The sequence below is a fragment of the Anabrus simplex genome, chromosome 2 (genome assembly GCF_040414725.1).
Source record: "Anabrus simplex isolate iqAnaSimp1 chromosome 2, ASM4041472v1, whole genome shotgun sequence".
In the NCBI taxonomy this organism is placed as follows: Eukaryota; Metazoa; Arthropoda; class Insecta; order Orthoptera; family Tettigoniidae; genus Anabrus; species Anabrus simplex.
Window position 1 is genome coordinate 726576173 of NC_090266.1, and position 24059 is coordinate 726600231.

The 24059-nt window shown below is 40.0% G+C and overlaps 1 protein-coding gene across 2 annotated transcripts in view; it reads right to left on the bottom strand.

Moving 5' to 3' along the window:
- Positions 1-3188: 3188 nt before the first annotated feature.
- The window catches only part of LOC136863069 (potassium voltage-gated channel protein Shal), a 313703-nt gene continuing 292832 nt past the window's right edge, over positions 3189-24059 (bottom strand). The window contains exons 4-5 of one of the 2 annotated variants that reach the window (XM_067139401.2): positions 21043-21123; positions 3189-7361 (exon numbers count right to left, since the gene is read on the bottom strand). In XM_067139401.2, coding sequence (XP_066995502.2) covers positions 6987-7361; positions 21043-21123 — 456 coding nt within the window. In that variant the 3' untranslated portion in view covers positions 3189-6986. The remainder of the gene's footprint in view (positions 7362-21042; positions 21124-24059) is intronic. The other variant, XM_067139402.2, reaches the window with a different exon arrangement.

Genomic DNA, 24059 nt, shown 5'->3' on the forward strand with positions numbered 1-24059 from the left:
GAAGGCCTACGAAATGCAGTATAAACAAAAATCTGTCTCTTTCTTAATATAATCGCTCCACTTGGTGACGAACATTGAACGCTGACACTCATGACAAAACTTTCCTGCTTCTTTACTAGCAATCACAGGGTCTTTAAAACCCCATTTCTAACTAGAGATGAGGAATCGTCAACCAAGGTCCCTAATCAACTAAACCCTCATAAATTCTCATATAACGCAACAGTTATATGGAATGAAAGTCACTCCTTGAACTCCTGATCAATACTACTGGTATAACTATCTGCTAGATTTTTAATTATACTTAAGAGATGATCATAGAATACACAGTAATTCTCGTACCTATGTAGCAGAAACGTATAGTAAGGCCTACTAGTACTGGTACCCTATGACTTACTGTGCGAAGGACGAACCAAAAGTCTGAGAGAGCTAGACTACCAGCCGAACGGTATCGTAGGTGGAGTGTACTGTCAGTCCTGTCAGCACTTCTTATAGCGTGGAAGAAAACCACTTACAATTATCCGATTTTTTAAACCTAGGGTAATGTGCTGGTTTTATACTTGACCGCCCGTACATCTGTCTGTCTGTCTGTCTGTCTGTCTGTCTGTCTGTCTGTCTGTCTGTCTGTCTGTCTGTCTGTTTGTCACTCCCAATAACGTCCTAACTCGGACACCATGAGAGAATCGGGAAGCTATAATCTGAGTGGTTCATATTAGGATCGCGACGACTCTAATGGGCACCATCGGTGTGACATCCTCAGTTGTTTTTCGCATCCTCTTTAGAAAAATATTGAGATGGCACTGAGAGCAATTTTACCTCTTCTGAAGATCAAAAGATAGCATTTACACTATGTTCGACAACTTTTGCCTTCCTATTCCTAGATAGTTCAAGACAAACTATGGATTATAGCAACACGGGATGTTTAGACGATATTTACACTGAATAAGTACAAGAGACGGATGACCACATTGTCAGCCATCTGTAAGATATCAGTAAACACCCCATAGTTACTGCTATGTATGTCTACATCTCAGAGATTATTGGCGCATGCGGTGCGAACAGGATATTATGAATACATTCATTTAATTCAGTTTCTCATAATATATCATGTTGGATGTACAGGATGATTTATTTAAACCAGGTGGTTTTCAAAACGGCCCCACCTCGGTCTGAAAGCGGACAGGAAGATGTGATTGCTTTATAAATGGGGAGTGTCTGTTCAAAAGTTGCTATTTCCACTTCATCTTTATTTGGTATTTGACGACATGGGTACGTTCTATGTGCCTTTTATTATATGTGTCTTTGCGTTTTTACACACCATTCTTATGGTGGAAATAGCACCATGTGAATAGATACTCCTTAAATTTCAAGACACTGTGGGAGATTCACTTACAAACATTTGGCAACATTACGCAAGTTATTCTTTTGTTAGGCTTCAACTGTCTCTTCAGTTTTTCTCCTTGCTGGCTTGCTTGTTTTGCCGTACATTAATTCAATATGCAGTACACATTACCCCAGCACGTGCTATTAGTGAAAAGTTATTAGATTACGAAGTCCATCGTAGCCACGCAAAGGACGTTCAGGGTAGTGTATGGTATGCACGATCCTCGTAAGAGAGACACGGTATTGGCTATAGTGAGAAAGTTTGAAACAACTGGGTCTTTGTTGAGTGAGTCTGGTAGGCATCGTACATCTGGTTTGGCAGACGTGGCATGAAATATTCACACTCGTTTGCTTCGGTCTCCTAGGAAATCCTTACGTTGTTTGCCTCAGGTATTCGTATTCGATATTTCAACGTGTGACCAAAGTAATGAAACTGCGACCATACAAGTTGACTGCCTTCCACGAGTTGCAGAAGCCGGATAAGCGAATCTGTTAATGTACATAGTTTTTGGAATTTATTGTACTGCTACCGGGAATTATGAATATCACTTGGTTCATAGGTGAGGCCTGATTCCATCTGACTGGTTACGTGATTCTCAAAATACCCACATTTGGGCCACACTTAATCCACATGGTATTCATGAAATACCCTTGCACCCACAGAAGGTCGGATTTTAGTGTGCAGTCTCGGCGTTATGCTTCTTCTCGAGTACAATTTGTCAAGCAAGTAGAGGATATTGAGTGAATTCAGGGTTATTATCAGCAAGGATAAAGTGTATCGAAATCGACCACGAACAATTGATTATTTGAAGACCAACATCATGAATGAAATCAATGGAATAGACGAGGAAATGTAGCAGCGAATTGCCAGAAGCATGGAGCGACGTACGGCTGTATCTACAGGAAGATGGTGGTCATTTCCACCATCTGGTTGTGATTGAAAGTGAATATCTCATAGTTTTTTCATATTTGGAACGCACGATTAGTTGCATCTTCGTGTCTACTACAAGAAATAAATGGGTTTGTTTTGAAAATCACCATGTACTTATGTTTCAGATATTCGATAAATACTTCCTGACAATAACGTTTACATTCCTTTATGGATCATGCATATACTGGTGCAACAGAAATTATATCCAGTGGGGAGGGAAATTGTTTCTTCCGATGTGTTTACATTTATTTTCTTCCCAGTTTAGTGACATTAAAGCACACGAAGATGTGAAGGAGGAGAGGAAATCCGGATCTCTGCTCTCCTACGTTACTACAGGTATATCAGTATGCTTATGTAGTATCATGATTTTGCAGCTCCCTCTCAATGATGCCAGACATACTATCAATCTAAATCAAGCCGTCTTCCTTGTAAAATAATACTTGAATATTTATTCTTTGAAATTAAGGTACTGTAAACGACTGGAACTTACCTGCATGCTTTTATTTACGATTTTCATTCCTATGGTTTAGTAACCTGTTATGTCAAATACATACAATTGTATATACATGCTTTTTTACATATTTATCAATTGTATTTGACCACAAATGTTTGTTATCTTCATGGTGACCTTCCTCCGACAGTTAAGAATGATATTACTGATAAATAAACTTCTAAATATGTCACTGTATTTATGATATATATTATTGTATTCTAACTTCATGGATTAGTTCTGATGACCAATGAAGTCCTATGACTGTACCAATAAATGTTGGAAGGAGCATTTATCATTCTATATCTGGTTTAATTAAGAAACATATTACTTATCGGTAAAGGAACAATATAATACATTTATACAAAATAATTTTCGATTTAGAACAAAGAAATACAACATTTTAAATTTAAATAAGAATGTTTCAGTAATGAATTCTATTGGAGCCGGTTTTAAATGAAGTTAAATTTATGCAGGCTTCCAGTTTCGAAGAAAGCACTCCCCTTATCAAATGAAAGAGATATTAAAATTTAGTTCGTCCCTGTTATCACAATGGTGTCACTTGACTTCAACATATATTGCATAAATGTCATTGTCATTTTCGAAAATGTTGCAAGTATTGAGTTTTGTTAAAACGATCCTCAAGTGATTGACTAAAGACCATCCCCCGTTTCTATGAATGCTCCCCTATTATGTCACGGGGGATGGGAGGGAGTATAATTCAACATGTCAACAGATTCCATCTTACTACAATTACCATGAAAATCTGAAGATACGGAAGACTAGAATATGACAGGAAAGATAGATTTGTCGGATTTAATTGAAAATTTAATAGGATGAAAATACATCTGTTGCAGGTAGAAACACATGGATGAGGAAAATATTGGGTTTTATCTCATCTAGAAACTAACTGCAATAAGTAGGAAGTACCTACTGATTTTGAGATGCTTCCTCTCTTACAAAACTGGAATTATATAACCAAGTCTTTAAAGAAGTGGTGTTGATTTGTGCAACAGTCAAATGTGGAAAATGGTTTATCATTGATACTGACCAAAATTTAACAGATGAGTATGAGAGCATGTATTAGCATAGTTATTAGAATAGAACATTATTTTAACTGTAACAGTAAGTAAAGTTTAACAAAATGAATGAGTGGGTGATTGATGAGCGAATGCATGAAGAATGAACGTATGAATTACTCATTCATTGACACATCAAACAAACAAATGAATGAATGAATGAATGAATCACTTAATTAAGACTTATTAGATGAGTGATATGAACAACTTGCATATATTAAGTTTTGTGAGTGTACAATAAAATATTGTTGTTTACCTCTCTCACACAGGAAGTATTCACATTTCTTACTTCTATTTACGAGAAGAAAGCTTTGTCTTACATCACTTCGTTCACTGGATGAAGGTCACACGGTAGTGAGTTCTGCACTGCGTCGGACGACAACGTTTTAAGGACTTATGGCAAGCTTTACTACCAATGTTAACTTAATGGGCAAGTCTAATAGGAGCTGCACATACATGTCCTTGTCCTTGGATAGTAACACACAGTCTACCTTATGAAATTGTTTTTATCATCCTTCTAAGCAATTGTCAAATACCATAATTAGATATGGTGACAATTGTGAATGAAATCCTTTTCTCTCAAACTAATAGACATTACCAACCACTTCACAAAATTAATTTGCCATAATAAAAATAGTAGAGAGTATCCTGTCATTAACTCTGTGGCATTTGGGCCCGACACTTCCCCTGTTATTATTATTATTATTATTATTATTATTATTATTTTGTTGGTATTAATTGAAATATTTAGGACTAGTTAACTCTCAGACACAATTTCCGGGAAGCTGAACAAGTGCGCATATTTATTGATTGGGTGCTTATGCACTTGGTTTTAAGGAGTTTCAGTCAAGTGCTGAGTTTTTATAAAATAACAAGTAGTTACTGAAAAATGGCGTATGTAAATCGAGGAGAAGATATTAATATATTACATCTATTAAAAATAATACAAGATTCTGTCATTAACTGAATCATCTCCTCGGAAAGAAGATACAACTTTATACATGGTTGTCTGTGCTTTGTATTCACTCTAATTAAAGATTATTGCATACGACAGATTTCTCTAATGCAAATCTTGTGATATTTCTGAATCTGTTAATTCCATTCAGGTTCTCTGTTCAAACATCTTCCACCTATCACAGTCACACATCTGCTAACATTGTTTCAGAAATTAAAGAGCTATATTGCTATATTGAAGCCCTAGAACTAATCAAGGTCTCTGTTCTTATTAAGCTCATAAAATAATATTGCAACAATAAAAAAGAGAGATGATCAGGGATTTGACAGGAGTGTCATTTTAAACAGTGCCAATAATTTTGTAAAATAAACTCAGTCTTCATTTACTGTGTATGTTGATTGGGTCATTGGTTTCTATATAACGACATATTTTAAAGCTAAAGATCTTGTTGAAAAAATGTTAGATCTATGTAAATCAGTTGAGCATCAATGTCTCAAAACACAGAGAACAACTGGTTTCTTAAAATTAGCCCTCAGTATTTACAATAAATATGAACAAATCGTCACAACATTGAAACTTTATATTTTTTACCAAACTGCCAACATCAGCTAAAATTGCTCTATTTATACATTTAATTGATCCTTATAAGATAAAAGTATTTAACAAGTACTTTATGTACTCTGTAAAGCTAAAAAATGTGAAAAATGTGATATCTGGTCTATAGAGATTAGTGAGAAGCTAGCCAGCGTGCAGTTCATTGTCAAGGGAAAGGGCTTCATTATTGTTTCCATTGTGGTACTTCATACTATACGCGGAAAATGGCACTAGTCTTGCCTATAGAAACAAATTAAGTTCTCTGCATCTTCCTTACAACAAAATAACAGTTCATAATGCAATGTAACAAATACATTGTAGGTACTTTTACTACTAAAAATCAAGTGAATTATCTCATCTCTTCCGAAATAAAACGGGGAAAGATATTATTTAGAATAATGTCTCTGTAAGAGAGTTTAGATACTTTTCACAATCTTGTGGGGTCCAAACCCAGAAATGTCCACATTCAATTCCTGGTGAACATTCTCTGAACTTACACGTTAAATAATTCACATTTGGTACTTTTGTTATCGTACCGTTTCAATTGGATCTATACCCAACAAACGCGTGTTTCTAAAATTGTGTTTGAAAATTCTTAAAGAGAAAATAAATATTAAATTATGGATGTGGTATTCTATAGTGTGGTGATGTCTCACTCAAAACAAATGAGATATGCACGCTGGTGTCTCTTCTTCTCATATAAGCTAATTGACGCATTGGTCATATAGAGTTTTTGGAGAATGAAGGGGTGCAGTATATCTGAGGAAGTACTCCGTGCTGAAAAATGTTGATTACTTTTAGAATTCCAGTCTATACAGAGAGAATCATCGTCTATGTGTATCGAAGTTTGAGAGGAATACTGCTTCTTCTTTTATGAAATATTAACTGGGAGACAAAGATTTTTTTATCGAGACAATGTCTATACCATAACAACAAATTATATACTCTTTCCTGCAAAATTCTTAACCACTTCTTAAAACTAGAAAATCAGGATAACATATAACAACAAACAAATGGAAAGTGGCACAAATGAAGTCAATCTCTTCAATTTATGAAATGCACGTGTGCACATTTGAACAAAATTCACTCTTCACTCGTATGTAATTAAATAACACTCAGTTTGTGTTCACCATAAACTTCATCTTTCCCTGACAAGAATTCAGACCTCTGTCAAATGTTCCAGGGTAGCTTCATTTCCAAAAATGAGGAACCAAGTTCTCACACCCATAAGTTCATGAGAAAATGAATAAGATCATGAAGATTGAGAGCTACTTCATAAGACTGAGTGGTTCACCTGTATCTAAATTATCAGTCTCAATGAACTGTCTACTCCACAATTCCGAAACTCTGTTCAGAATATTAAGGCCAGAGACGAGCCACATCGTGAATTTAACCAAGGTACAGTTTTCTTTGGTTGACTATGGAATGACTAGATGTTGATGGACTTAAGCTCAGCACTGAAATGGAAAAGGGGAACAAGAGAAAACGTTTAAAAATTCTAACATGAATATCTGTGTTTTGATACCCCTTTGGTGTTACGAAACTTGGAAACTAAATTCACAATGTTGAGATGCGGACCTCAGGTTGTTGATCAGGAGATGTAGCTGGGGATGCACTTGGAGACACAGGTGATGCTGGCTCGACTTCGGAGCCAGGGTAGGAAGCCGGTAAGTTGACAACCACAGATGCAGTCATAGTGGAAGATGTTGTTGAGTTTGGCTTACTGATGGACACTAGTGAAGCAGATCCTCCTCCACCTGTCCCGGGCCCTGTTCCTCCACCGCCTGAGTTGGTCTGGTTTAGGCTGGCACGGGATAACCTATCAGGTGTTGGCTCACTAGGAGGTGAGCGGTTTGACTGCATCCGAATTTGAATGTCGTTCAGCTCCTCTTCTTGTGCTGTTGATTCAGGTGTTGCTCCACGCTGGTGCTTCTGAGAAAAAGATTAGTTCATTTGTAAAATATGCACATTTCGTACAAAACTGGACCCCATTCAGAATTCTCATTATGCATTGTAAATAATATTTGAAAGTGAGCAGTTCCCGACGATAAATAATATAGAATGCACGTTTACTGTGATTCATACATTGTTGGACAAATTTACGATGAGGCTAATCTTGCGTGAACATCTTTATTTTCCCTCTGTTATGCTCAATAGAATGTAATAATTAGTATAAATTCTATTCGTGATTTGAATTACTGCTACAATATCATTGATTTACAGATGAGTTTGGATATATTTACGGTGATAACTGTACTGGTGTAATTAGCTTTAGCTTTCTTATTATTACTAATAATAAATCACTTACATAAATTCTTCATAACATATTTCTTTAAGTATTATCGCAATTTGATTCATTTCTGTGCAATATATCCCAAATATACAGAATTTTATTGAACGATACTCATTTTGTTGTCTCTTTATGAGCAATACAGCTCTGTAACTGTATACATAACTGGGAACTTACATGTTAGGACGATAAAAATGCTGTATATTTCTTGGACCTGATCCCTACTTAGTCTATCTTCTTTAAACTTTAATCGCCACGAAGTATGTGTTACAACATAGGAATATGAAATCAATAGAACAGGAAGTTTCTGCATATGCCTTAAGAAAGAAAATCCTTGAATGTATCACGAAGACAGTAAAAATAATATGACTTTTCAGGGAATGTTTCTGCCGTAAATAAAATGTTCTTTCTTGGAAGTGAAGCTTCCACGGTGTGTAGAATTTTTTAGTTCTCCTTCCGGGTTGAACTGTGTTGTTCTTGTCTGTACATTACGTACAGTTTGCCGACGTTTCGAATACATTTCAGTATTCTTTGTCAAGGCGACTGAAATACCCCTACACGATCCTAGGCATTCAGTCTCCCAGGCAGCAATCACACACCTGTATTTCAGGGGTATTTCAGTCGCCTTGACAAAGAATACTGCAATGTATTCGAAACGTTGGCAAACTGTACGGAAAGTACAGAAAAAACGACACGGTTCAACCCGGAAGAAGAACTAAATACAATTTTCTTTAAAAACGTTGGAGGGTTTTAAACAGATAATAACGGCAGTTCTCAACTGTATGTCTTTTGTGGCTTTAAAGACATCTGATGGCATGAAGAATCATTATGAAACAAACATTCTTAATTATTACTTAATATAAAACTGACTTGATGAATTCACAACATTCCTGTTAATCATTTTGTTGATGAAGTTTGCCCACTGTATGCATAATTGTAAGTAAATTTCAAAATCTTTACAGGAAAGAGTTTAGTACGGGAGAGGTGGGGGGCTCTTTTGAACAACAACTCAAATGAATGTGATTGTGGGCACAAATGAAAGAAAGTTCAAGGAATGCAAGTGTTGTAAATCATTAAAATTAGTCAACAATCCACAGAGAATACAATGTTAATGACGTTGGACAGGAACGTAGCTGCCTCACGTTGGACTGTAAATCTAAACATTTCATAAAAAGGAATATGCGATAGGCCTGGTGTAGGTCTTTCAAATTGATGCCGTATAGGCAATCTGCGAGTCTGTGAGGATGGGGCCCAACCTAAGGTCAATTCTAATGCTGAAGACGGTGCAAGCACCCTGGGCCCGAGCCAGCAGAATTAAGTAATGAAATTTAAACTCCCCGCCCCGGCCGGGAATCGAACCCTGGACACCTTCGACCAAAGACCAGCATTCTAGTCACTTCGTGACGATCAAGTTACAATCCTATAGATTCTATATTTGAAGTTCTTGGAAGCTTCCGGATGAAACGAAGATGTGAATACAAAGATAATCATATATAGTTGAAAATAAAAAATTGAAGTGTGAAACATTTTAAAGTACTGGATGGGGTATCATCGTCCTCGGGTGAGGTGGTCCATCTACAACATAAAGTAATATAACTCGCTTATTATTAAACGACACGCTCCTGACGAAATGTGACTGTCAGAACACAACACAACTGTCCATATATCAGAATAGCGTAAACAAATACAATGATATGGACGAGAACTGCCATAATTGTTAAATAAATACGGTATGTGAAGTGAGGGACACGCCTGGCAAGTGAAGCTTGATGTGAAGCACTGTACGGCGTGTCGGAGTTAGTGTAGGGCAAGTTCCTTGGTTATTAGCTAGGAGATCCAGAGTTCGAATGCTGGTATCGGCGACTTTTATCTTGGACTTCGTTACCCTATTGTGAAACTGCACCATACTAACAGTCTTTGCATTTCCACTCCGAATGCTCGCAGCAGAGTCCTGCACAGTGGCCAAGCCCATGAGCTGCTTCGGCAATAAAAACCGCAATGGACTTTGAAAGGCTCGAACATACGAAGCCCGTGACGTCATCGCACGTACCGGTCTGGGCAGCGCCACGTCATTCGTACGCGGTGAGCAAAGGACAGCGCTGTGGTAGTTCTATGGGCTGACTGCTGCAATGTGTACAGTGTACTGAGTGTCAGCGGAGTGCGTTGCATTACGGTCGAGTGGAGACGATCACGTTTACTGTGGTTTTCAGTTTGACTTCCCCATCTATCATTTTATCGGAAACGAATGTGGACTGTAGTTCCGAAAGAGACCGTGCGAAAAAAACGTGAAGTAAAAAAAGAAGGAACAAACGAACTAGAAACCGCACAGTACAAGACTTCCGAACCGGATCCTAAACTTAAAAGTCGTACTTGGTTGGTATTTAAGCCTGCAGTTGACGGTGATGGGAAAGACGTTAATTTTGTGTGCGGTACGATCTGCGGTGAACTTTATGTAGCCTACACATTAAAGGAGTCGAACTGAATTTGTCTTTTTCTGATTAGATGCAAAAATTATGATGAGTCTGGCTCTGTGGCTAAATGGTTAGCGTGCTGGCCTTTGGTCACAGGGGACGCGGGTTCGATTCCCGTCAGGGTCGGGAATTTTAACCCATAATTGGTTAATTTCGCTGACACAGGGGCTGGGTGTATGTATCGTCTCCATCATCATTTCATCCTCATCACGACGCGCAGGTCGCCTACGGGAGTCAAATCAAAAGACCTGCATCTGGCGAGCCGAACTTGTCCTCGGACACTCCCAGCACTTACGCTATTTCATTTCACTTACTTATGATGAGCGAGGTGTGCATGAATGACGAGCATTCTAATGTTTCCGAGTCATCAGACTCCACGACTATGCCACAACCTGCCGAACTAATGAAGTTTGCTTCGTGGACTGACGTTGATGATGGTCCTGTTCCAACAGATGAGCTGGAAGGATATTTAAAGCAAAAATGTGGAATTGAAGGAGATATAGCGTCCTACTGGAGAACAAATGGGCAAAACTATCCAAAACTTCACCAGATCGCTAATAAAGTATTATGTATGCAAGCACCAAGTTCAGCTTCAGAGAGAAATTTCAGTTCAGCGGGCTTCATTCTCAACGCACGACGGTCTCTTCTACACCCAGACAATGTTGATGCTCTCCTTTTCATTCACAGTAATTCAATCCCACCACCATTATCAGTGACCAAGTCCGGCTCCATGGCTAAATGGTTAGCATGTTGTCCTTTGGTCACAGGGGTCCTGGGTTCGATTCCCGGCAGGGTCGGGAATTCAAACATAATTAGTTAATTACGCTGGCACGGGGGCTGGGTGTATTTGACGTCTTCATAATTATTTCATCCTCATCACGACGCGCAGGTCGCCTACGATCGTCAAATCAAAAGACCTGCATCTGGCGATTCGAACTTGTCCTCGGACACCATGGACACTAAAAGCCACTCGCCATTTCATCAACGACCAATAAACTACGCACACCAAGTAAAAGCTACCTTCAGGTTTGTTTTTGTTATTTGGCATATTGCACGTCATTTCAGTTTGTATTTTATTTCGAGTTAAGCGCAAATGAAGTCCCATGAATATGCTTCGTGTTATTTAGATTCATTTTCAGTTAACCTGATGTCAATTGCAGATGCATATTAGTTTATAATAAAGTTTCTGTTTGTGTTTTATTATTATTTCTACCTTTTTATTTCAAAATTCGATTAGCCTACTTTCGAACCTAGGATCTCTGTGACCAAAGGACAACACGCTAACCATTTAGCCATGGAGCCGGACTTGGTCACTGATAATGGTGGTGGGATGGAACTACTGTGAATGAAAAGAAGAGCATCAACATTGTCGTATAGTGAGTGATCCGAATAGAAGTGTACATTTCGTTGTACATGGCGCACGCGTTATTGCGGGGAAGTATTCAAGGTTATTCTACTGAGCCCACCCAGTGCGGTGGACTGCGGTGGGCTGTATGAGACCAGTGCTATGGGCTAGTAAGCGGCCTCGTCAGAAGTGAACGACACTGCACGGGCTGGACTGCCGGAGCCCGTGGGTTTGAATTGCTGCGCGGTGGGCCTCTCTGCAGGACTCTGGCTTGCAGAGTATAGTTTGTTATCACTCCCCTCAGAGGAATGTTATGCATGAGGTGTAAATATGTAACGTACCAAGCACAGCGGTGAATGGGGTGTAGCCTCCGGAGAGGTCTGGCGCAGATCTTTCAAGTTGGCGCCGTATAGGTGACCTACACGTCTGAGAGAATGTGGCTCTATCTATGATGAATTCTAATGGCGAAAATGGCACACACACTCAGCCCCGAGCCACTGGATTTAACTATTGAAGGTTAAACTCTCCACCTGACCGGGAATCGAACCCGAGACCCCATGAATCAAGGGCCAGCATGCTAACCATTTAGCCATGGAGCCGGACATAATGGCGTGTGGCCTCCGAAGAGGCCTAGTGCAGGTCTTTGGAGTTGACCCCATGTAGGTGAGCTGTGCGTCTGTGGGGATGGGATCCTACGTATGATGAATTCTAATGATGAAGACGGCACATATACATCCAGACTCCCAAGCCATCGGAATTAACCAATGTGGGTTAAAATATCCGACCAGGCCGGAAATCGAACCCGGGACTTCCTGTACCAAACGCCAGCATGCTAACTGTTTAACCATGGAGCCAAACTCGTGTCCACGTCCTGACGTGTGCAGCTCTTTTCAGGCACACCCTGAATGGAGGTGAGCTGCAAGTATCATTTCAGGCACTTACCTGAACCCCTGCCATTCTTAAATTTCTGGCAGTACCGGGAATCGAACTCGGGCCCCCGAGAATGGCAGCTAATAGTGCTAACGGTTACGGTACGGAGGCGGATGGCGGTGGATGGCCTTAGAGTGCAAGTTAGCTTTGAGGAAGCGTACTCACTTGGCAAGGTTAGAACCAGGGCTCGTATCCCATTGTACGCATTATATATATATATATATATATACTTTTAGAGGGCTGCGTTAACCAAATACGTGTGTATTTCAATTCATTGCGAAATCTGGCATTGCGCTTTTATTTTTATTAGAACGACTTAATACCTCGTCCAGTATCCATTGGCTTGCACAACTTGTCGGAACCGACGTGACATTGACAAAGAAAGCTTCCTGATGTATTCCTCGTCGATGGCGATCTCCTCCCATGCGTCCAACATAATGCCCTGCAAAGCATCATGCGATTGCAGGAGAGGGTGATGCAGTGTTTATTGAGTGTTTATCGATATGGTATTTCCGCCTTGCTAGGATATGTTCAATAGGGTTCAACTCTGGAAATTGAGGGACCCTACTTAGCAGTTCAATGGAGTCCTGCCCAGGACATCACCCTTGAACACAATCACTCGTGTGGATTGGGGAGTTGTCTTGCACGGACTGTATTACCTCATCTGCAAAACCCTCTCTACCTTTCGGAAATATAATATTCTGCAGAATGTCCAAATATTGGTCTGACGTGAGACGGTCATCTTTACGATGAAGCACTTCAGTCCCATCAGAAGATATCCACTCCTAACACTACACAGGAATGTAGCTACTGTGTGAACACTCTTATATATTTGTAGCCTACATATCGGGGTTCGCGTGGTCTATGAAACATGAACCGGCCCGACCTCCGCTGAACTGAAAGATGTCTCTTCAGGGAAGATAACATGATCCATATTACGATATAACTCCATCTCGACTAAGCCGCACCGATCGACCATCTTTCCATAGGAGAGAGGCCCTTTGGCAGCAGCTTTTCCGCACTGGAGTTCCAGCTTCTCGCAATCTTTTACGGACCGTGTATGAACATCCAGGAAAACTGATCGCCTGCATGAGATCCACCAAGTTTAAGAACGGGTTCCCCTGTGAAGTTTCAACCAACCTGTTTTCGTTTTCCCGAGTAGAAACTCGCTTTAAAGCAGTGACCGGTGGACGCCAATGTCCACTGACACCCGCCATTGTTATGTCCAACTGAGCAGCCATAGGCGAAACGCCACACAGAATCTCTGCCTCACGCATGCTAAAATTGCCGTGTTGGACGAGAGCCAGCTCTTGCTTTCTTAACACATATGAATAATGTGCCGTGTTCGAATGGAGTGAAGCATTTTAAAATCGAATTTAACTCGGCCAAGCCTGGTGTGTTCGTTGCCTGACGTCATCACGGTGTATTCATTCGGGAATAAAAATTGGGATTCGAACCGCACCTGTTATGGTAAGCAAGCGTTTTTTTTGCTAATTGCTTTACGTCGCACCGACACAGATAGGTCTTATGGCGACGATGGGACAGGGAAGGGCTAGGATTGGGAAGGAAGTGGCCGTGGCCTTAATTAAGCTACAGCCCCAGCATTTGCCTGATATGAAAATGGGAAACCACGGAAAACCATTTTCAGAGCTGCCGACAGTGGGGTTCGAACCTACTATCTCCCGAATACTGGATACTGGCCGCAATTAAGCGACTGCAGCTATCGAGCTCGGTCAAGCGTTTATTAACTTACAGCTGACCCTCTGAAATGCGTGCTTATAATTTTATAGTGCTGTATGCAAGTACATATCACGAGGAGGAGAGAATGGAGAGAGGGCAGAGTGAGAACTATGGCATCCAACTGACTGTACAACGCCGAACATAGCCCAAGTGGACTTTCTCATACAGAGTGGTCGGAAATAACGTGAACCGGGTATATCAGCATGAGAGCACCAGTCGAAGAATGAAATTTCACCAGGGGAATGGTTTGAATACAAACCTCCGAGCTGACAGGATCACGCCGAAGCAAGTTCACTACGGTGACACTGGCTGAAACCGGCGGTATGTTTGTGTTTGATGCTGATTTCTCGGTATGGCTCTCAAGCTGTTCTTAAGCTACGTGCAGATTTAGCAACACTGCCGCGCAAAGCCCATTTGAATTCGCCCGCGACGCGATCTGATTGCTTAACTTCAGCAGCTGATAAAATGATTAGCGTGTGAGATATCGAATTATTTTTTTTAAAAATTATTTATCAGTATGAGCAACCCTCTCACGCTCATATACCCGGCTCGCGTTGTTCCCGACCATCCTGTATTTTACGTCTCCACAGATGCTACAATTTTCAGATGTTCATATGTACAGGGTGTAACCATGATAATACATCTCAAGAAACCAATACTTACTGTTCATTCCCATGTACAGTATGTATGTTGGGTATTCAGCCCGAAGGCTGGTTTTATCCTCTGCAGCTCCGCCAACAGCTGTCATAAATAGCCTAGGCGTCACTGAAGAGGCGTACTAGGGAAATGAGGAGTGAGGTAGTTTCCCGTTGCTTTCCTCACCGAGCCAGCTGTTGCTATTACAGATCAGTCTGCCAAGCCCACTGAAATGCATGCACCAACCGACCCTATGAGCGATATTTTCACACCATTCATAACAGGGACTGGATGCATAAGGTTCATTCCCATAAAAAGCAATAGTAACAAATACGTTTCATAGTTCAAGCGACGGGCATCTTGTAGTTGATGAGAAATTATAGCAGTTCCATTACGTTATAACGGCGCGAAAGGATGAATGTTAAGAGTGAAGAAGACCTAGCGAGCTAGCCGTGTGGTTATGGTCACGCAGCTGTAAGCGTGCATTCTGGAGATAGTGAGTTTGAACCCCGCTGTCAGCAGTACTGAAGATGGCTTTCCGTGGTTTCCCATTTTCACACTAGGCAAATGCTGGGACTGTACTTTTATCAAGGTCACGGCCGCTTCCTTACCACTCCTAGTCCCTTCCTATCGCTATGGCAATATGAGGCCTAGCTGCGTCGGTGCGACGTAAAGCTAATTGAGAAAAGATAATAATAATAATAATAATAATAATAATAATAATAATAATAATAATAATAATAATGTGAAGAACTGAACTGATGAAAAAGTTCTGTAACTCTTTACGATCTAATGAAGTGTCTTGACAACGGCTGGGAGTTCAGAAGATCTGAATGTTTTTATTGTACGTGGGTACTGATGACTAGGAGTTTCAGGTCGAATTTCTAATTTGATAAGAATTATTTCTCCAAATCATATGGAAAACAATAATTTGTGGCAGAAAATCTCGAATAGAATCGTTTTACTCCAACCAGTAACAGTCAATCTGTCTCCTTAGATCCATTGTGTTTTCACAATAGACTCACGAGTGGTCCATTTCGATACTTCACTAGAAGGCCATGAATGAAGTAATTCTAACTTCAGTCTGCACAACAATTTAATATTACATGTAATGCAATGCTTAGGTGGGAGTTTTGTTTGAAAAGTACAAAAAATGTGGTAAGATTTGTTATAAAATGCTTTCCGTGCATGGGATTACGTCGCTGTTCTTAAATTCATGTAAATGAGACCATCAGTCTAAAAGAAGATAATGAAACGTCAACAAGTTACAGTGTTCTTAGCTAGCGTATTTTGGTAACCTAAACCATTACTGAGATCTGGATGCAAGAATTATTTTTCTCTTCGAATGATTCGTAAAGAGATCTGAAGAAGTAGGCCTAGAGTTATATGTCGATGTTTTTTACAGTTTGCTTTACGTCGCATCGACACAGCTAGGTCTTATGGCGACGATGGGTTAGGAAAGGGTTTGGAGTGGGAAAGAAGTGGCCGTGGCATTAATTAACGTACAGTCCCAGCATTTGCTTGATGTGAAAATTGGAAACCACGTTAATCATCTGCAGGGCTGCCCACAGTGTGGTTCGAATCTACTATCTCAGAGATGCAAGCTTACAGCTGCGCGCCCCTAACCGCACGGCCAACTCGCCCGGTATACTACACTAGTGTCTAAAAGTTAAGCATAATCACTAAACGAGCCCATACCTCCTGATAGGAGTGTCAGACGGATTGCTGAACAAACGGAAGCTGACTCACACACCATATATCACACAACTTGTCCAAAAAAACAGTGTCAGGAAGGTTCTGATAGTTAAGATACACCTTTGACAACAACTAACAAAACTTGGCAATGTCTTCCACAACAAAATATGCTGTTAATAGGGTGTATGGTTACCCCTAACGGCCACACATGCTTCGCAGCGACGTGGCATGCTCTCTATCAGATGGTGCAAGAGCTCTTGTGGCAGTCGATCCCATTCCTCCGAAAGGGCAATGCGAAGGTCTTGGAAGGTCCTTGGTGGAGGCTGACGGGATGCAATTCACCTCCCCAATGCATCCAAGGCATGTTCTATAGGATTCAGATCCACAGATCTCGCTGGCCAATCCATGCGATGAATGTCTTCCCCAGCCAGAAACTCATCCACCAGAGCAGCGCGGTGCGGTCGAGCATTTTCGTCCATTAGGAGGAAGTCTGGACCAAGCGCACCTCTGAAGAGTCGAACATGTGGTCTCAGTATCTCATCTCTGTATCTCCGAGCGTTAACAGTCTTCATCGGACAACCCATGAAGATGTGCAGGTCCGTACGGCCATTCAACGTGGTGCCGCCCCACACCATAATGCCATCACCACCATACTGGTCCCGTTCCACGATGTTTCTGTGATTGTATCGGCTACCCGGTTCTCTCCAGATTAATGTGCGACGGGAATCGTTCTGCAAACTGAAGCGGGATTCATCTGTGAAGAGCACTTCCAGGCGGCCGAGTATTCTACTCTGCATACGGGGTTCAAATGGCGTCATTATGCCATTATGTTGTCACGTTCACCACGAGGCTACACTCCGCACACTATAACAGGGCAAACACGATTAAGGGAATATGGGGCGCAGGCACTGGCTGTATTTACCTTGCGGTTACGCCGCTAGTTAAAGCAGGAAACACTCCTGTCCTATACAGAGCGAACACGTAAGGTTGGTAGGTGTATATGTCGTGCGATTTGCGGTCTATTTCCTGTTGCCCTGCTTACTCGTAACTTATGCTTAACTTTTGGACACTAGTGTAGGAAATTACATGGAGCGCCTCCCTCAAAACTTAGTGAAAATTATTTAATTTTAATACGGAGAACGTCCAAGATAAATAGCATTTTCTCAACGAAAGTAACCCGTCGTGGTTTTCCAAGTTAATGGACATATTTGTTACTCTGGTATGGTTTCGAAACTGACTCTCGCTGCATATTGCTTGAGTCCTAGTCTACAACGTGGGATTTCGATATACTGCACGTTGTGCACAATTGGGTTTCCAGTGAACAAAGCGAACCTTGCTTAGCCAGGTCGTCAGTACAGTGCGTTCCAACACTTTCATCATCATACTAATTTAGTATGTTGAATGTCGCATTTAAGAGGTCGTGATATAGATGAAGGTTACGTTTTCTGTTTAGATTCCTATTTTCTGGGGAAGGGAGATATTTATTAGGCCTACTTTCCATCTTGAACTGTGGCATGAAATTTATTTTAGTTTAATAGACACATGTATTTTCTAGTCTTTTTCCTGTTAATTTCAATGTGAAAAGCGCTATACAATAAAACATCACGCGGAGAACCTTTCTAAATAATTTGCGACAATAATGATACTGATTTAAAATTTGAATTTAGTGGAACGCGTGTGGAACAGCATTTACTGAGTAAGGAGATATTCATTGCAGCAGACGTCTTCAGATAATTCTCAGCTGTTTGTTTGGTCTAATCCAGAGATGCTCATGCTGGGCATTTCATCCTGCGGGCGCACAAGCGGGCGGGCAGGCGGGCGATGGGCGTGTGCTATTCAACCACAGTGACGTAGCTACGTCACAGGCCGTGAAGTTCTCCCAGTCACTCTCACTGCGGCGATACCCGAGTTTGAAATTGGGGAAGAAAATAATGAAAGAAAGAGGGCAGAAATCCCCGTCATTTTCAATTTAAATTGTGAGAAATAAGTTATTTCTGTTCATTGTGGTTTCTCTATTTTGACCGGATACAATAAAAATTTAGGCCTTCAACCTCAAATACATTTCTAATACAATACAGAGTTAAGTTGGATAAGCTGTGGCTTGTGGTTACTTGAGTTTAAATTATCTAATAAACTCACCAACAGTCCAATCACGCTTACCGGGAATATGATCAGTTAGGTTATTTATTTGAAGGCATACTGTACATCTATTTGGTAGATGCATTTACATTGTTGTACTTTAATCATGGATAGTAAATATCTATGTCCTCACTCGTGATGAAACTCCTCGCCATTATCATCGGACGTCTGATAAGTTTTAAATACTATTTTCAGAAATTCAGTGAACAGGGAAAGTCGCATAACACTACAACACTGTGCATAATCAAACAGTAAACTTGTTGAATGATGTATGTAAACGTATTACGTTTTGCTGAATGAATAACAGGAATTTAACCTTTTAAAAAATGAAGATAGTGTCATTCTCATCCAATGAATTGTAAATCATAGCTTGTCGGTTTTGTTGCGATTACAGCGTCTTTATCTTAAAGAAATACTGTACCCCAGTCAACATTTCGCTGAGTATTGGCGGAGAGCTTGGTAGTCACAATCGGACGACACTGCTCCACTTCCTTGCAAAGTGTGTTCGCTCTCTCGCTTCATTGTGACGTATGCTTGCTACGTAAGCTGCCAGCACTTACGTCAGGCCAGCCCGACCGCACTGCGCTAGCCTCAACGGACACCCAACTGAGCAGCTCTGGTCTAAACATTTGATAGACATGCTTTTGGTTTTTACAATTTTATGTCTGCTTCGCATTCTCTGTTTATGTGACGGGAAATAGTTAATGGAATTTTAATTTGGTTCATGACATGCTCTATGAAATGTATGACAAAATATAGACTATATTGGAGAAGGATGGTCGTAGTAAATGATCCCCGCAAGAAATAGAGATAAAGAAAGTAAATAAAAAACATGACCACATGAGCAGGTTGTTATTCAAAAGAGCAAAGGATAACTGTTGAAGGGAGGACTCAAACCTTAATATAATATATTTACACCCAGTTGTATGACTGCATTTTGCCTACAGTACTATGGTTAGGCCTAATTTATCTTTAAGGAAGAATATTCTCTTCTATTTGGGAGGGCTTTTCATCAGATGATTGTTTCTATGCTTCCTTCGTCGGGATAAAACACACTCCATAGTTCTATAAGATCATTGGCATATCTCTGTACTCTGTACGTTGGGTAATAAATTGCGTTGGCGATAGAAGTGAGAAAGCATTAGTTGTGCCAACAAACATAATTTATTTTACACTAGTCCTTACAACTAAGAAAAGTAATATTAATTACCAACTTAATACCACTCAGTATGACGAGATAAACGTGTGTTCAAGAATCATGGTATTCTTTTAAGAATGCCTGAGTTAAGGACATAACATAGTTTATTATCATAAATGACTTGCTCAGAGTAATGGATGGTAAGTTATGAGGATACATACACATAATCGTGACATGGAGTAATAAGAAAATGGAGACGGAATTCAGAAGGTACATGTACAGAGTGAACAGAACACGTCGTCTAATAACCACAGCCACCAGACCGAGAATTTGTGGAAACAGACACTTAAACTCGAAATTCGTACGGTAAGTCAAGGAGTCCGTAATGAATCGTAGCCTTTCTCAACTGTTTTTCAGCGTGTTCCATTGGACCGATAGATTCCAGCTCCAATAGCTCCACTGAACACGTATTTCTTGATTTTAATTTCGTAAAATGATCTACATTCTCTAGGGCTGTGTTCGGACAACATTTTCTGTTACTCTGTAGCCATATATTTTTCATTCCATTCCCTCAGCCATATACAGCAACCAATGTATCTCTTGATATCAGTTATACAAGAAGCTGTGTAGAGTCTTTCCTATGTATATGTATTCTCAAATGCTTTCAGGTAGTAATTCATTGATAATATATCTATAACCAAACAACTCACTTCAAAAAATGATAGGAAATACCTAATTTGCTAACACTACTTCTAAAACTATTAATTATTTGTACTGGCATGCAAAAGGGACAGACGATAGAAGAAGAAGAAAGAGAGAGTAGAAAGAAAGAAGAGAATAAGTTGGACAGCGAAAGAAGACTTGGCTTCATTGTAAAGTTAGATATTTCTTTCCGAATCAGTTATATTATAGCAGTCTTAAAAAGTAGATGCATTGATATTTAAATAAATGTTTACCTCATGATTTAATTCATGGCTATTTTCAGACTCATAGAAACATATCTATAAGCTTCTTCCTATTGTGACTGCCTAAATTTTAAATTTCATACATACGTTGGTCCACTTAGATATGTTTATATGGTGCTGAATCATGCAACTAGAAGCCCACCGGCCTAGAACCTCAGGAAGAGTGCAAGTAGGTCACATGCAACGACGAAACACTGGTACCATTTATATGTAAAACAAATGAAAGAGAGAAGAAAGAATATGGAAAAATGGTTGTGGAATTACCTTGGTTCGCACTTCAATCTTGTCACTATAGACAAGGACCACTCGGTCCTTGCCCGGGCTGGTAGCCAGGAAGGGGATGCTCTTGATCGCACGACGGCATGCAGAGGAGTGGGCACGGGCAGCCATGCAGTGGCGGGCATGCAGTGGCAGGCACGGCGAAGGCGTAGGCGAGGCGGACGCAGCATGAGAACAGGAGGGAAGACGAGAAGAGAAGAAGAAGTGGGGCAAATCAGAACGAGGCCTCAACAAGACAAGTGCCGTCCATCCCGCCCCCAGTCTGGTCTCCCTGTTCGGCTGAGGCACTTGGAATATACTGGCTGGCGGCCCGCTGAAATACAGGGAGGGTCTGTGCTGCTCAAAGAGGCCCGTGTTCACTCTGCTCCTTGCTTCTTGAATGCGGGCTACACAAAGGAATGGAAAGAGAGAGAGAGAAAGAAAGAGAGAGAGAGACAAACAATCTCTGGAAAAATTGACAGGATGAGTATGAAGATGGCATGGGAGACTTCTCCTTCGTCTGCTCACGATCGTGATTATTATTATTATTATTATTATTATTATTATTATTATTATTATTATTATTATTATTATTATTATTATTATTTTCAGGAGTGCCATTAGAGTGATCGACAATTTCAAGGAATAAAAAGAATGAATTCCCTAGGAATAATTAAATACATGATTTAGCTAGTCTTGAAGTATGTACAAGTGTAGTTTTAGTAATTTCACTTTTACTTTGAAACTGTCTGGAGTTCGTTTGGCTGTAAGAATTGCTTCATAGTATGAACTATATAGACGATAATATCCTTTCATCCTTTTAGTCTTCTATTTTCTATCATAATCTAGTTTTAAGACAAACAATTATTAACAGTTAAATCTCGGATATTCGAAAGAGTAGCCCAACGTATCTTGACGTGAATACTCCCTAATCTCTGCAGTCTTGCTATTTACCATCACATTCTACTCCTTGTCTGCATTATAATTTTAACATAATTATCTACAATTACTTCCTACATATTAAAATATTGATGTTTTGTCAACTTTTCAATTAACTAAAGTGTATCTCTCTAGGTTTCTTGGAGTCCTTCTATCATTAACTTCTCTCTATTCCAACATATGTCCTCATTCTTTATAAATGAAAGCTATTCTGTTGACTGAGTTATGTTTTGTGACCTGAATAAAATACAGTATTGCCCGATGATTTGCAGAATTTGACTTCATAGATTTGTATTCAAGATCGATTTAATCCAGGCTGCTGTACCAACCATGGACTAGCGTCCATCTGGTCATAAGATGAACACGTTTTTGATAGGGCTTTCACCTTAAAATACAGTACACTGTTGAAATTGGAACGGTTGTTTATAATTTTGATAGTGACCAGTATACAGACAAAAATTACAGAATCCATTGAAATGACTCAAATTTCATCTACGCTAATAGTAACTTCCGCTTAACATAATATCACTTACCTATACAACTATTTGGTAGGAAATGTTTTCGGGTGCAGTAGTTTACTTTTAGAGAGACAATAGCACCAACGTGGGTAAACTTAGTACTGTGTTATCTAATATTTCACCACTTTCTCTCCGGTTTGGGTTTTTAGGGAAGTAGAAGAACAGTTTATTTTGGACACGAAGATTTTACTTCCGTTTATTTGAAGAAAAAATGAGTGTCAAAAAAATTAGCGCTGGTCATCAAGGATACTTATGTAAACCAGCCTTGTCTACAACAGCCACTGGTGGTTTCGCCCTCGTTTTGCTACAAATCTGTGTCCGTAGTTCTTCGTGCCCCGGACTCAGAGGTCAGTCCTTTTGTCCTGTCAATTGTAAGACGACAGTGAATGGAGGTTAACGCTGTGTGATTAATAGATGCATGTTTCTATTCCACGCACCAAAGAAAATATGACTAGCTTTTCGTAATGCTGTAATAATATTAATAATAATAATACTAATACCAATAATAATAATAATAATAATAATAATAATAATAATAATAATTTCATGTAAATTACATGATATGCTTTACGTTTGTTATTATTGTTATTATTAAAATGATTAGGGGCCGAATTCATAGTCAGCACTTATGGATAAGTGGAACCCTTAAGTAATAAGGGATCACTCATAATACGTATTCACTTATATGAGTTTACATTTCATAGACAGCACTTGAGGAGCACACTCAATGTTACAGTAAGTATCACTGGAGATGTTGCACTGCTGTATATTATGCCCATGCTTCCTGGATCGTGTAATTCTGGCTACTGTCTCTTTGCCGAATAGTGGGATGATCTATTGTGTTTTGATTGTCGAAGGACATCGCGCGCGACATTTTTGAGGTTAAAAGATCGTCTATATTGTATTTGGTTATCAGAATGGACAACAAAATAGCGAGCTGAGACGGCACCTGCAAGAACCTATCTACACGTACACAATATAGAACAAGCAGACCGACGCAGTTTCTCATCAAAATACGAATGACGTGTGAAAAACTTGTTGTGGAGAATGCAAACTACGAAAATGCCCAGAGTCTAATTTTATTCTTAATATGTTTATAGTTATCCAGGTACTCGAACCTATACAAATATTCATCCAAATGTAGAATATCTAGCCTTACAACGCTTTTAATGATTTAACAAATATATCCCCGTAGCCGTTACATTGTAATACGCCTAATTACTTCCCCAATAAAATGTAAATAATATGTTTTGATGTAGGGGCTGCCAGGCCGAGGCGGTAAAGGCGTGCTCCGTTCGCCCGGAAGGACGTGGGTTCGAATCCCCGTCAAGAAGTCGTAAAATTTAAGAAACGAGATTTCCACTTCCGGAGGTGCATCCCTGAGGTTCACTCAGCCTACACCAAAAATGAGTACCGGGTTAATTTCTGGGGGCAAAGTCGGCCGAGTGTAGTGCTAACAACTCTACCCCATCACGTGCCGAGGTTAACAATGGTGGAAGCCTTTACCTTCCACTCCTCCAAGGGCCTTCATGACCTGTACGGAGGTGTCTTTGTCTTTGTTTATGT